Source organism: Oreochromis niloticus, linkage group LG17, assembly GCF_001858045.2.
Source record: "Oreochromis niloticus isolate F11D_XX linkage group LG17, O_niloticus_UMD_NMBU, whole genome shotgun sequence".
Lineage (NCBI taxonomy): Eukaryota > Metazoa > Chordata > Actinopteri > Cichliformes > Cichlidae > Oreochromis > Oreochromis niloticus.
Genome location: NC_031981.2, coordinates 31,517,930 through 31,532,855, shown reverse-complemented (window position 1 = coordinate 31,532,855; position 14,926 = coordinate 31,517,930). Strand labels below are relative to the sequence as shown.

The window sequence follows — 14,926 nt, the reverse complement described above, 5'->3', positions numbered from 1 at the left end:
ATCAGGGGTGTCAAACTCCAGTCCTCGAGGGCCAGTATCCTAGTATAAGAAGCTACAAGGGCAGGTTAGTTGGAAAACAAGCAGGAAAGCGGGCCTCGAGGCCTGGAGTTCGACACCTGTGCGTTAAATGATCACGACCAAAATATGAAATATGACTTCTTGTACTCTGACAGAGACCACTAGACTGTTATTACCAACAAATGTCAGTAATAACAAACATTATTTTTCTTATTTCTGATGCTAGTCTGAACAAAGTGATGGTCATAACACAACTGCGACACACCAACCAGGACCCAGCCAGAGCCCCAGCTTGAAGGCGGAGAACACCCAGAACCCCAAGTCCCAGTGGCGGTGGCTGTAGCTCAGGAGGTAGAGCAGATCACCTACTGATTGCAAGGTTGGTGGTTCGATCCTTGGCTCCTCCAGTCTGTAAATATCCTTGGGCAAGATACTAACCCCAACTTGCTCTCCGATGCATCCATCGGAGTGTGAATGTAGTTAGAAAGCGCTAAGTACAGAGAAAGTGCTTGTGAGATTGGGTGAATGTGGCATGTTTTATAGAGTGCTTTGAGTACTCTACTCCGGGAGAGTAGAAAAGCGCTATATAAGAATCAGCCCATTTACCATTTACCAGTCCATGTAGTGGCAGAGGCTTTATCAAGACTAATATGATTTGTCAGATGGTCCATCTTGAACATATGTTCACCTCTATAGTGCATTCTATGAAGTATTTTTATTGTATTAATTGTAGACTGGGATTTCTAATCAATTTAAATGTTTTTAAGCATATCTAAGACTAGAAGTTTTGGTCTAGGCTCACTGATAAATCTGCATCCCACTTTGCAATAGGAAGGCATATTGATTCACCTTTTTTGGAAAGTGTCATGTATATTCTAGACAGTAATTCTGGGGTTTGAAGATTAAGGAATTGTACCACACTTGATGGTGTTTGTAATTCAACTGGATTAGGTTTACATTTCTTTTTATTATAGACTTAATAAGAGATTTAGAATGAGAATTTACTATAGATAGAGCTTATAGATAGAGCTATAGAGCTTTATTATAAATTTAAGATTTAGCAACTTAAACTTCAATTTAACGATTTGGTATTGAAGAATGTTTCAGTGATTACCAATTCATGTAAGACAAGACAAAGTGTGACAACCAACCAAGGTCTACCTCAGGGCTGGACTGGGACAAAACAATCGGCCCTGGCATTTTTCATCCAAGTGGCCCAGAATGATAACGAGATGATGATGGATCGCTGGACAAGAAATGAACAAATGGGCTGCTGCAAATGTTTGTATGGCCAGTGCCCAGAGGCCCAAAGGTGCATCGGAAAATGCCTGGTATATATACTCCAGATTACCAGTCCATGTGTGATCTACCCAAATTATTACACTGGTGTAATATTGATCGGCTGGAACGTAGGAACCTCATCTTTTCTTTGACGATAAACAGGTTTGAATCATGTTGCATGTCTACTTCTGGATTTTTATTTGATACGCATGTCACGTGAGGGATATTTCAATGAATGGGTAGGAAATATATTAACCTGGTCACTGGTATGGCCTTTTCAAGCATTTTAACTTTACCTTTTTGTTTGTGCTACCGTCTCCAGATTATGCATCATAGCAAGTCTCACTACCATCATAGTAAAATTTAGCTTTCATGCTTGCTGCTCTGCCTATGCCACCGAAATCTCTTACACCTGTCTACACCCACTACACCCTACCTACACTCTTCACCTCTCTAGTACACTGTCCATTGCTTTGGATGGTTGACCCCAGGTATTTACAGTTAACTCATCTGCCTTCACTACCTCCCTACAAATCACATAGTCATCTGTGAACATCATAGTCCATGAAGACTTCTGCCTGACCTTGTCTAAAATCACTTCAGACTTCAGTGCTCTCCTGCTGATGATAGTGCAAATTTCAGTTTGGAAGAAAAGAGTTGTGTGTGATTTTTAAATTATGGTGATTATTTTATTAACACAAATCCTGTGAGGCGTAAAACCTCCAAATTCGTTTTAGCCACCAGAGGTCACTTTTGGCCTACAACATTTAGCATGACGAAAAAGTTTATTTGGCCCGTTTATGAAGAAGAACCAAAGCGTCTGAAAATGGAAACTACAAAGAAAAATAGTTACAGTTCCTAAATAGCTTTGTAATAATTTTGTTAAACTTTATGAACTGAAGCAAATATTGTTTCTTTGTCCAAATACTTATGGACCCAGATGTCTCATCTGAAAAAAACATCAGATTTAAAACCTGTTACACTAAATATGCAAAAGACAAAGGATACAACAGATAAAATAATGTTTTATTTGTGTCCTGATAATATGATTCAAGCTAAAAAACATTTGCAGTAAAATTTAAATTGTAAAGAGAGAACAAAAAAACAAAACAAAGCAAACTCTGCAGGAAGCTTTATAATGCATATTTTGAGACAAACTTTTTCCCAAGAACACTCAGGCTGGTCAGTGGTCAGAGCTTATTCATCTCAACGGTGAGTCTCTTCTGCCAGAAAGAGATGATCGTCAACACTGAAAGACAAACAGTAACTCATTTAAACTGAAACATCAGCCATAAAGTGGAGAAGAAAAACTTTTCTATTATTTCTGCTGAAATCAAAGTGGAAAGTGGTGTAAAACAATCATTTTGCATAAGATTGTTTAATAATCCGTAAATGCAGAAAAGAAAAATTTCTGCCCTCATGATACATGGTAATCTCAGTTTCAGGCTTCTCCTCTAGAAAACCTCAAACTCAGAGTATGAAGAACTTAAAGGACACTCTGAAGAAACACTACAAAATGAAGGACATGGGTGAGCTATCCTACATTCTGGGCATCTTAGTGGTCCAAGACAAGGCCAAAAACCATGTTGTGCTTCATCAGAGACAGTATGGAATGGACAGTGCCAATCCAGTAGCAACTCCAGCTGACACAAATGTCAAATTAAGAAAGAGTGATGATGTCAGTCAACCTGTAAACCCAAGCATGTATCAGTCAATGGTTGGAAGTTTATTGTATGCTGCCATGGCCACACGACCAGATATTGCACAAGCAGTGAGTGTGGTGTCAAGATTCAATGCAAACCCAAACACTACACACCTTACAGCGGTGAAAAGAATCCTGAGATATTTGAAAGGAACTCTAACCCTGGGACTCAAATATCAAAGGACAGAAACAGGAACCTTGGTTGGGTATTCAGATGCTGATTGGGCAGGTGATAGGACGATCGATGTTCTACAACTGGAAACATCTTTCTACTTGCAGGAGGTGCAGTTAGTTGGCTTAGCAAGAAACGAGTTGCACTTTCAACTGCAGAGGCTGAGTATATTGCTTTGAGCCAAGCTGCACAAGAAGGAATTTGGTTAAGACGACTACTAACTGAGCTTGGAATGGAGACCACAGCAACAGTGATCATGGAGGACAATCAAGGAGCAATTGCAATCGCAAAAAATCCAGTTGATCATGCAAGAACAAAGCACATAGACATTCGTTACCACTACATTTGTGAATGTGTGCAAAATGGACAAATCCAGCTGAAGTATTGCTGTACAGAAAACATGAAGGCTGACATCTTAACCAAACCACTGCCTAGACAAAAGTTTGAGTATCTCAGAGAGAAGATTGGACTGTGTTCAGTTTAAAAGGGTTATCATATGCTTAACATGCCTATATTATGCTTATGTTAAGATGTCAATCATATAACTGTAATGTAGAATAATAGTTTTGTCTAAGATGGACACAGTACATTTTTTTTGTGTGAGTTCAAAACAAAAGAGAAAATGTTTTATTTTCTAGTAACACTGTGATATAGGTGCATATTTTTTTAGAAAGAAATAAGCAATGGCGGTCAAGTAAGTGAACTCCATGGTAAAATTAAGTGGGAGTGTTGTAATAATAATTTTACAATGTATGTTGAAGGGATATTACTGCCCTCTGTTGGTGTGTCTGTGCATTACAGCAATAAAAAGGTGTTCGTTAAAAACATAACACAGGTCCTCCAGTCGGCTCTGTGCAGCAGACAGATTCACAGTGCTGTTTGTGGGATCAAGAAAGAAACACTTCTCTACCAGACTGAAACTGTGAGAAGAACAATGGACTAGTCCTCCTCTGACTGTACAAATATAGACGTGTTTTTTAATTGTTAGTTTCTCACGATTCACTATGTGGATATGGTTCAGCAAGGTAAAGAAACACGACTCAATAACATGCTGCCTGATCCATAAGATAATAATTTGGTGTGTATTAATGATGAAAGGGGGAAAAAATATAATAGTTCCCAGAACACAGAGTGTTACTGATATAAAGTGATTGTCAGCTGTGACAGCAGGTGTTAGTAAACGATATAAATGCAAGTGATGATGAAGAAAAGGCTGAACTTAAAGTAAAGATACAGTCTGATCATTTATCTGTAACAGCTAAACAGTGCAGAGACGATGGCCGTGCTAAAAACACAAGTGTGGAAAGAAAATCAGTGTCAGGAGGAGACCTTGACTTACCTTTGACTTTATTTCATTTAAACACACAGTCAGAAATGTTTTAAGGTTATTTAAAAAATGATATTGTACTCATAAATATACTATTTGTTTGTAATATTGATTAGTGTGTAATTAATTCTTCCACTTGCACAGGTGGGGGAAGGAGTTGTAGGAGGTAAAGAAGATGCCAGTTTTATACTACTAACAATGTTTCACTTGAACTAAGAGTTCTCCACATACTAGTGTAGTCCGCATCTGAATTCGAAGGACTGAATGATTACTTTAGCATAGATGATATGCTGCAAACTAAAGTGTGTGATGGACTCAAAAGCTAACAAATTACGCCATGTATTCATTCTGCAGATAGCAGAACATAAAAAGGTGGCTGACTGAGGCTACAGAGCTGCGGACTCCAACAGGAAGTAGTCTTAGGGTGACAGATACTGCTTTCTCAACCATGAGGTCCAGTAAAACCAACCTAGGTCAAACCAATGCAAAAACTTCCTTCCTCTTATGATAAATATATCTGTTCTCTTACAGCAGGATGTAGCAGCACCTGATACTGATGTGATGTTTCTTTGGTCAAAACACTTTCTGAGACATTAACAGATAGAAGTTCTGTATCTTCTGTGTTTTTTAGGAGGTTTCAGCAAAACTAAACATACCTGATCCAACTGCTGCTGGGAGTAATGTTGGTGCATGATGGTAATGAGCTGTAGGTGATTTTAGCTTTGCCATGGCAACGACCATCTGGGAGGAGAAGACATACGCTGACCACACCTTTGATATCTGAAGTGGGAATGTGGAACATCAGACTGAAACCAGTGTTGTCCCAAACAGGAGATCTGACCAGAACACAAAGAGAGAAACAGAGTCACTAACATCATCACAACATGCAGAAAACCCCAAGAAAGCTGAGCAGCAAAGTCTTCCTTAAAACGATTAAATGTTAATCTGTATTTTATGAGTTTAATACATCCTTTATTTTATTTGGATTACAAAGTAAACAGTAAATTCAGATTTAAAGACAAGCTCATAGAGGCAGATCATTCCACAAAATAGTGAACATTTACTTTAAAGTCCACAAATGCATAAAGAAGCAAAACACTCAGCTTTAGTTTCAGGTTTACACTCTGACAGTCTCCCTGAGCAACGGTGATGACATGCAAAATGTGTGACATTTTAACTTCAGGTGTTTATTCATCATTTTCAGATTGACGCTTTTCACTGTAGATGAAAAATAATATTTTTGACCAAGAAGCCTAAACCCCCCAAAGCTACACATTATTATCTACATTTGATAGCACATATAAAACATCATGAGGACTTGATTTTAGTGGAAGAACTTCAACAAAAAGAGTTTCCAGTTTCTTTAGGAAAAAGTTGTCCTCATTCATAAAACTAGATGGTCGCTCATAAAAGCTGTTAAACTGTAGAATATGTGAGTTTATAATGTGGCTGATGTTTCCCTGGAAACATTTCTGCTCTTTAACATGTCATTTATATCCAAAGCACAAACTCTCACATGTAAGTAAGTAAAATGTATTTATATAGCACATTTCACAGATAAAAATCTCAAAGTGCTTCATAATAAAACCAGAAAAATAAGTTAAATATTATAAAATATTAAAAAAAATTAATTAAAAGCTTGTTTGTATAAAAATATCTTCAGCTGCTTTTTAAAGGAGTCAATGGAGTCTAGACAGCATAAAGACAATGGAAGAGAGTTCCACAGCCTTGGTGCCAGTGCCTGAAAAGCCCGATCCCAACGTGTTTTGAATCTCGTATGTGGGACCAACAGTAACCTCTGATCTGATGACCTAAGTGCTCGGGATGAAGCACGAGGTTTCAACAGGTCAGAGATGTACTGGGGAGCCATGCAGAGCTCTAAAAGTTAGGGCTAAAATTTTTAAAATGAACCCTTTAAATTTACTGGCAACCAATGAAGAGAAGCCAAACCAACAGTAATATGTGACCTTTTGTTTGTGCCAGTTAAAAGTCTTGCCGCTGCATTCTGTACAGTCTGAAGGCGATCCAAAGCTGATTTGTTGAGAAAGGTATAAAGACTGTTGCAAAAATCAAACGAGAAGAGATAAAAGGATGAATAATCATCTCAAGTTCTGCCTTTGACACCAGTAGTCTTTTAGAAATGTTTCTTAAATGATAAAAACAGTTCTGGACCAGTTGTTTAGAGTGTTTCTCAAGAGAGATTGAACTGTCAAATAGAACACCTAAGTTTCTGAGACTCGACTGAAATAAAGGGCCTAAAAAACTGATATGCTGCCTAATTTCTGAGAACGTGATCAGGAGCAATAGTCAAAGTTTCTGTTTTATCTGTATTTAACTGGAGGAAACTGTCATTTAACCATTCTTTGATTTCAGACAGACAATTATTTAAACAAGTGTGTGTGTGAAGTGACTCACTCTTTTGGAGCACAGTCAGTATCTGCCTGGATCCTCACTGCAGTCACATCATCGAGGTTACGACCTGACAGCACTGCGTGGTTTCTACCGTAGAAAGACACCACACTGGGAGTGATGGAGGAGATCTCTGGGATCTGACAGTAAGACACAAAAATGATCAGTTTTAATCCAGTGCCATCTGCTGATGTTAGAAGCTCTGATGAACATGAATAAGGTGTCAGAGGAACAACGAGTTTGAGGACTGAGGTTCAGACTCACAGAGAAGTTCTTCCCAGACTGCACATTTTGGCAAACACTGTCCTGCAGGAGGAAGCAGAGAGAATCAATATGGCAGGTTTAATGTCACTGACTAAAGAAACTATGTAGAACTGATGAGAATGGAACTTCTGTCTTATTTACAAGGAAAACATTTAATCTAAATTTTTGTCAAGCAACTGAATTGGTATTTGTGAGTTGTCATAATCAGTTAACATATTATTGTATATAATATTGCTGCTTTTGTGAAGCCATAGATATTTGAACGTTAGACCAACCCACTCTTAATAATGGTAGACAAATCTCAAAAGTAATGTAAACTTAAAGTGGAAGATTTAATGAAGAAAATCCTGAACTAGGTAAACTAAAGACATGAATTATTACATTGATCTCTGTTTGATCGGCCCAGGAACATCTGTTTATGTTCCATCTACAACCAGCTTTGATGCACTGCTGACACCTGAAGAGAAACAATCACATATTAGTGTTGAAATCATCAAGAAAATGTTTATGTCCAAAAATACAACATACAACAAAGAGACTCCTCAGTAGTAATGCATTCTTCTTGGTGATGACACCTAATATTGTGTTATTAGTGATCCATCTTCATAATCTTTATAATCTGGACTTGAACTTACAAGACTGAACTTGGTGGTCCACTGATGTCAGAGCAGTTGGTCAACCTCAGCTGTTCTGACAGTTGTGTTGAACCAAGTCTAAATTTCACTGTGACATGCAGACCTGTTAAATAAAAAAATAACATGATCAATGTCATAGCCTTCAATTACTAATATTTAAACATATGTGTAATGAGTTGCACAGTTTATAATAACGAACAGCTCAGATTTGTCAACTAGTAAAGAGTATTCATCTGTCAGAGTCAGCTCTGTAATGTTTCTATTTTGCTGGTTGGGAGATGTTGCAAATCAGTAAGCAGGTCTGACTGCAAAGTATTTAATTTATGAAAAGTCACTGACCATCAGCAGGAAGTGTACGATCAGACAGGATGCAGGTGCATTGTGGGAACTGTGGAGGAGGGTTATTCGGAGCACAAATTGAGCTGGACCTTGCAGTGAACTGACAGATAAAGTTAGACGACACTTTCTGGCCCACGATCAGGTGTGTGTGCATTTTTAGCAAAACCTGAAAATGAAGAACATAAGTGACAAATACCTGAAAGCCACAAATGATCACAGTCCCGAGTGTGTTTGTAAGCTGTACCTGTCCATTTGTGTCCTTTTCAACTTTGTGGGAAATCATTTTGTGTTGGGACTCATCAGGAATGGACAGCCAGTCTGAATCTGTGCAGTCATCTTCAAATGTGCAGCTAGGAGAAGAAGAAGAAATGATCACCAAGTTCAGAATTGTTTGAAGACGTCAGCTGCACATGTTGTTTCTCTCACCTGCTTTTAGAGTCACACCAACCACAGTATGGATCCTGTGCAGACCAACACTCCTGCACATTTGTGTACGTGCTGCACTTTGACACAGGAACTCGCTTCATCTAGAACAACAAACACTTTAAAATGCAGCACAGGTACATGTGACATTAAGATAATCAGTAAATAATATAAGTACCTGGTTTCTAAATGGCACATACACATGTTTACGATCCACTGGATCCAGATGTAAATTGGGAATCACTTTGCGGTCATCACTGGTCCTGTAGAGCACCGTGGGACAGGCGGCGTGATACTTCCTGTCCACAGACAGCTGACAACAAGAATTTGTGAAAACAAGAATTTATTTATTTAATTTTACTTTGTGCTGAAACATATTTGACTTGCAGTTATATAATAGATATAGGCATAATGTGTAGACTCTTGGCTTTCATTTAAAGGTATCCACATTCAAACTGGATGAAGAGTTAAAGAGTTTCAGCTCCTTAACATGTGCCATCCTCTGTTTAAAGGGACCAAAAGTAATTGGATAAATGACTAAAAGGCTATTTCATGGGCAGATGTGGGCAATTCCTTCACCATGTGATGATCAGTTGAGTAGATAAAAGGCCTGGAGTTGATTTGAAGAGTGGTGTTTGTATTTGGAAGATCTTGCTGCGAACAGACAACATGCAGTCAAAAGAGCTCTCCATGCAGGTTAAATGAGCCATCTTTAAGCTGCGAAAACATCTGTACATCATCTGTGAAACATGATGGAGGGCGTGTGATGGCGTGCATGGCTGCCAGTGGAACTGGGACATTATTGTTTATTTATGATGTGACACAGGACAGAAGCAGCTGAATGAACTCTGTGGTGTTCAGAGACTTACTGTCTGCTCAAATCCAGCTAAATGCAGTCAAATTAGTTGGGGCGTGTTTCATAATACAGATGGACAATGACCCAAAACATACAGCCAAAGCAACCCGGGAGTTTATTAAAGCAAAGAAGTGGAATATTCCCATTTGGCCAAGTCAGTTACCTGATCTTGTTCCAACTAAGCATTTCACTTGTTGAAGACTAAACTTCAGACAAAAGGCACACAAACAAGCAACAACAAGGCGTGGCAGGGCATTAAAGAGGAGGAAACCCACAGGCTGTCATTGCCAGCAAAGTGTTTTCAACCAAGTCCAGTTACTTTTCAGCCCCTGAAATGAAGGGATTATGTTGAAAATGCTTTAATTCCTGACGTCTTGATGCATGTTCAGTCATCCAGGTAAGTAAATCTCCAAAAGTTGGTTCTGTTCATCTGGACGTTGTGTTTTCAGTGGGAGAAACGTTTCGTCACTTATCCAAGTGACTTCTTCAGTCTCAGCTGACTGCAGGTTCCCCCAATCTTATAAGCAGAGTCCTGGCCTGATGAGGTTGCTCTTCTGTGTTGTGCCATCCGCTTCGCCAGAGGTTGTTTGGTTTCCCCGATGTATAAATCCTGGCAATCCTCCTGGCACTTAACAGCGTACACTATGTTACTCTGTTTGTGTCGGGGGACCAGATCCTTGGGGTGGACCAGTTTTTGGCGCAGCATGTTTTGGGGTTTGAAAGCTACAGAGACACGGTGTTTAGAAAAAATGCATCTCAACTGTTCCGATACTCCTGACACATATGGGATCACTACAGGTTTTCGCTTAGGCAGCAGTTGTCCTTCTCTCCTGGATCAGCTGGAGCTTTCTTTAGGTGCCTTGCCAGCTTTGACAAATGTCCAGCTGTGATAACCACATGTACTCAGGGCCTTCTTGATGTCATGTTCTTCTGCTCCTCTGGGGATGGTGTTGGCTCTATGTTGTAGCGTCCTGATGACACCCAATTTATGCTCCAGTGGATGATGAGAGTCAAACCTTAAATACTGATCCGTATGCGTAGGTTTACGGTACACATCAGCTTTTAGATTTCCCCATTACTGATGGAAATCTCACAGTCTAAGAAGGCTAAACTTCCACTTTTCACATCCTCCCTGGTGAATTTGATGTGTCGGTCCACAGAGTTAATGTGATCCGTGAAATGTGTTACGTCCTGAGATTTGATTTTCATCCAGGTGTCATCCACATATCTGCACCAATGACTTGGTGGTGTTCCAGGGTAGGATAACAAAGCCCTCTTTTCCACTGCTACAGGCAGAAACATGGGTGTGCGATGGGTTCCCCACTTTCACCCATCGTGGCCAATTTGTACAGGGAAGAACTGACCCTTGTATGTGAAGTAGGTGGAATGAAGACACAGTACCAAAAGCAAACACACTTGGTCGATGCTGAGAGTGGTCCTGTTGCTGAGGTTGGGGTCATCCTGTAATGTCTTACGAACTACCTCCAACGCTTCCGTGACTGGGATGCAAGTGAAGAGAGATGTAACATCGTACGAGACCATGGTTTCATCTGCCTCCATGGTAACATCTCTCACCTTCTCAACAAAATCCAAGGTGTTCTGGTCGTGGTGCTCAGAGCTGCCTACCAGCGGGTTGAGGATCGAAGCCAGAAACTTGGAGATGTTATAGGTGACCGAGTTGATCATACAGACAATCGGTCTTAAAGGTGCACCCTGTTTATGTATCTTTAGTAAACCATAGAGACTTGGTGTAGATTCCCCTGGGTGTAGCCTGTGGTATGAGGTCCGGTCAATAGCATTGTCTCGTTCTAACTGCTTCTGACAGTCTATCACCCTCTTCCTGTAGCCACTGCCTGGGTCTCGTTTCAGGGGCTCATAAGTATTTTTATCACCGAGCAGTGACAAAATTTTCTCATGATAGTCTTTCTGGTTTAGCAAAACTGTGCACCTACCCTTGTCTGCTGGAAGGATGATAATGTTGTTGTCATTACCAAGTGATGTGAGTGCCTTCCTCTCCTCCATGGTGATGTTAGATGCTGGGGGCTTTGCATTGCTGAGAAAGTATCGGCCTGAGTGACGAAACCTTTCTCCCACTGAAAACGCTACGTTCAGATGAACAGAATCAACTTTTGGAGATTTAATTCCTGACATTTTTATGCAATCTTTATGGTCAGCCGAGTGAACTAAAGCTGAAAGTCTGCACTTCAACTGCATCTGAGTGGTTTCCTTTACCAAAAGAGCCATAATTCAATAAAAGCACCCCCCCAAAAAAAGAAAAAAAAGTATCTCCTTCTTCTTTTTAGGATACAAATTGTGTTTCTGACTGTGTCATAGCAGGGCCGAAGTCTTCACTCATACAAAAAACTCAGTCGCCATCTTATCATATTTGTGTTGGACAACCTCATTTTGACAAATATTGATCATGTACAGGCCTCAGCGTCTCTATGGGATTACCAACAGCAGAGACAGTGAATCCCACCATAGTAACATATAGGTAGCCAACACTAGCAATGCATCAGTCTGATATTAGCATCAGAGATTCTTCCAGTCATGGTTCAAAAAGTGAGATCAGGTGTGGGTCAAGCTAATCAGTCCTGTGATGTTCAGAGTTTAATGTGTCAACTGTTCGCAGCTGTGTACCTGTTGCTAACTGGTGAGAACTAACATAGCCCTGAGGAAGATAACGGGAAGAGAGCAGTCTGGAGGTATTTAAAACCTGCAACATCAACTGTTTTCTTATTTGTATGTTTTCAATAGTTTCTCACTACATTTCAAACTTCTTCTTGTTTACTTTCTAACTTTCGTCATATCAGTAAAATACTTGTTTAGAAGCTTTTAGTGCTTTCATGGTCACATCTCTCATCTCTCCACTCCACAAACAACACCTGCATGTGTGTGAGCAGATGAACTCACAGTGAGACTGAGAGTACACAAGTGAAACCACAAGTGACTGCAGTTTGCAGCAAAGACTTCAACAATGAAATAAAATGAGACTAGTTCAAATAAGTAAGCCAAAAAAAATCATAAATAATTGAACTTTAAAAAGCTTTGTTTGTTATTTATTTTGGGTCAGTGTTTGTTTGTGATTTTATTAATAGATGCTAATTCAACAAATATATTTTGGTGACACAACTATTTTTCATGTTTGTTTCATGGGAGGAATCCAGCACATTTCAGGATGATGAAATGGCATTTAGATGTACTGATGTAATGGTACTTAAGATGTTTCATTTCATACACACCTTAATGAGCTGCCCGTCTCCTGTCCCAATGAAGAAAACCATCCAGCCTCTCTGCCTCACTGCCAGCACAGAGGTCATGTAGCTGTGCCTGAAGAGGACTGCCTTTGGTTTCAGGACCTTTGGCCGAGAAACAAACACACTGATCATCAGATCTGATACTTTAGATATCTTTAGATTAGAACTCAAGATGGTTAAAATAGAAATAAGCTGTCATCACTCCAAACCTAATGAAGTGCTTTAAATTTATGAACCCAAACAGCACATCCATTATTTGTGTTTACACCTTGTATAATCACATACATGAACATGATTCAAATATGAAATAATGCTCAATAAACTGAACTGACTATGATGCAATTTTCTCAAATATAATTAAAAGTGCTATTTCAAGAGAGTGATGCTGATTTGTGTTTTGTTCACAGCATTTCATGAAGTATGTGGATACTGATAATGAATCTTTATCAAGTCATATGAGAGCACAGTGACCATAACTGACATCTGTCACCACAGCAGCAACTCTGTAAGTGACTAATTAACTGACCTCTCACTAGGAGCATGACAGTGTGGGGACAGTGGAACTGGGAATTTAGAGCCCCACCGGTACGAGGGACTGTTGTAATGCTGTAATGGAAAGTGTCTTTTTGTTCATTTCCAAGTAATCACTGTTATGTTTAGAATGGTGTCAATAAATTGGTTGAGTGACTGAACTATAATTCCAAAAAGGTAACAGCTCTCTCATTCCACCTACACCCCTTACAAATGAGAGAAAATGTTTAGTTGTTGTTTAGTAATGTTTAGTCCATCTCGTAATGGGATTTGCCTTCATATCACAGCAACAAAGCAACATTTGGGTATCGAAGAAGACAAAAAATAAAATAAAATAAGTAGCAGTAGCAGCTGTTATGATGGCAAAATATTGTAACATAAGCGGAGCTTGGATGGAAGCAGATAGAAATTCTTCCAAGTAATCAGTTGTACTGTCAGCAGTTTCATCTGAAGGTTTATCGTCACTGACTTTAAGCAGCATTTGCTTCTCTGCATGTTGGACCAGCTGTAAGAAAGCCTGTGCATTTCAGGATGATAAAATAATATTTAAAAGACACAGTTACATTTTTTACAGTTTGCAAGTTGGCCTTTGTATAATTATGGATGTGCTTATTTAGTTTTTGTTAAAATGTTCAAATCAGAATCAGAATACTTTATTAATCCCAGAATAAATGATGTCATCACAGTTGCTCCAAAACAGTAAGAATAGAACCTTTGCTAAATTAAATAATGCAATATATTACAAGATATAACAAATTAGCTCTAATTATGAATACTTCAGTATATTATCCAAAGTTGAATATTGATATAGATGAAATTCAGGTACCTTTCTTATTATATTGACTTTATTTTCTCTGCAGAGGACAATAATAAAACACTGTCAGGCAGGTCACCATTGTAGGCTTCCTGAGTACAAACTCTCAAATGTTTTCATGTATTAAACCACAACATGCACTGATCTGACTGAACATGATCAGTGCATGTTGTGTTTGATGACATAAAACATTTGATTAAATCTCATTTAATAAAATGTATTTTAACATATTAGCCCGACTGAACCAAAGTACTTTAATGTTAGTGTCAATGGACTGGTTCTTATATAGCGCTTTTCTACTCTATCTGAGCACTCAAAGCACTTTATACAACTAATTCATTCACCCAATCACGCTTTCTAAGATGTAAGTGCTCACTATCTAACATTCATACTCAGATGGATGTACTGAAGGGCAACATGGGGTTAGTATCTCGCCAAAGGATATGCAGCATTCAGACCGGAGCAGACTGGGATCGAACCACCAACCTTCCTCTTAGTAGCTGACCACCTGACCACCTGAGCTACAGCCATGTCAGTTTGATGAATAAATAATGTGTTTGGAAACTCGTTTAACGTTCACAATTAACATTTTAATATATTATTTACATTTATTATGGCTTCAGAAAATGGAATAATACTGAAAAACTAGCTGAGGTCAACTATTACCCAGCAACACTCAACAGCCTTCTTTCCACTGAAAATGAAGTCGCAAAAAAGCTTGAAGATTTTATCAATTATAACAAGAGAGCTTGTCAATTTACATGGGGGATAAACACCACCATCATATATGTGATCTTAATTAATTTATCAGATTTCTTAAGTTTTAAGTATCTCTTTTTTTAGGGTCCCACAGCAGTGCTACATCCCTGCTCACACCTACAAATTTAGGTCTTATGGA

The 14,926-nt window shown here is 39.0% G+C and overlaps 1 protein-coding gene across 2 annotated transcripts in view; it reads right to left on the bottom strand.

Moving 5' to 3' along the window:
- LOC109195129 (plexin-C1) overlaps positions 1-14,926 on the bottom strand; it is a 31,946-nt gene that overhangs the window by 15,770 nt on the left and 1,250 nt on the right. The window contains exons 2-12 of one of the 2 annotated variants that reach the window (XM_025899705.1): positions 12,669-12,785; positions 11,418-11,528; positions 8,749-8,883; positions 8,574-8,674; positions 8,392-8,497; positions 8,148-8,313; positions 7,809-7,911; positions 7,555-7,630; positions 7,174-7,215; positions 6,916-7,049; positions 5,157-5,336 (exon numbers count right to left, since the gene is read on the bottom strand). In XM_025899705.1, coding sequence (XP_025755490.1) covers positions 5,157-5,336; positions 6,916-7,049; positions 7,174-7,215; positions 7,555-7,630; positions 7,809-7,911; positions 8,148-8,313; positions 8,392-8,497; positions 8,574-8,674; positions 8,749-8,883; positions 11,418-11,528; positions 12,669-12,785 — 1,271 coding nt within the window. The remainder of the gene's footprint in view (positions 1-5,156; positions 5,337-6,915; positions 7,050-7,173; positions 7,216-7,554; positions 7,631-7,808; positions 7,912-8,147; positions 8,314-8,391; positions 8,498-8,573; positions 8,675-8,748; positions 8,884-11,417; positions 11,529-12,668; positions 12,786-14,926) is intronic. The other variant, XM_025899706.1, reaches the window with a different exon arrangement.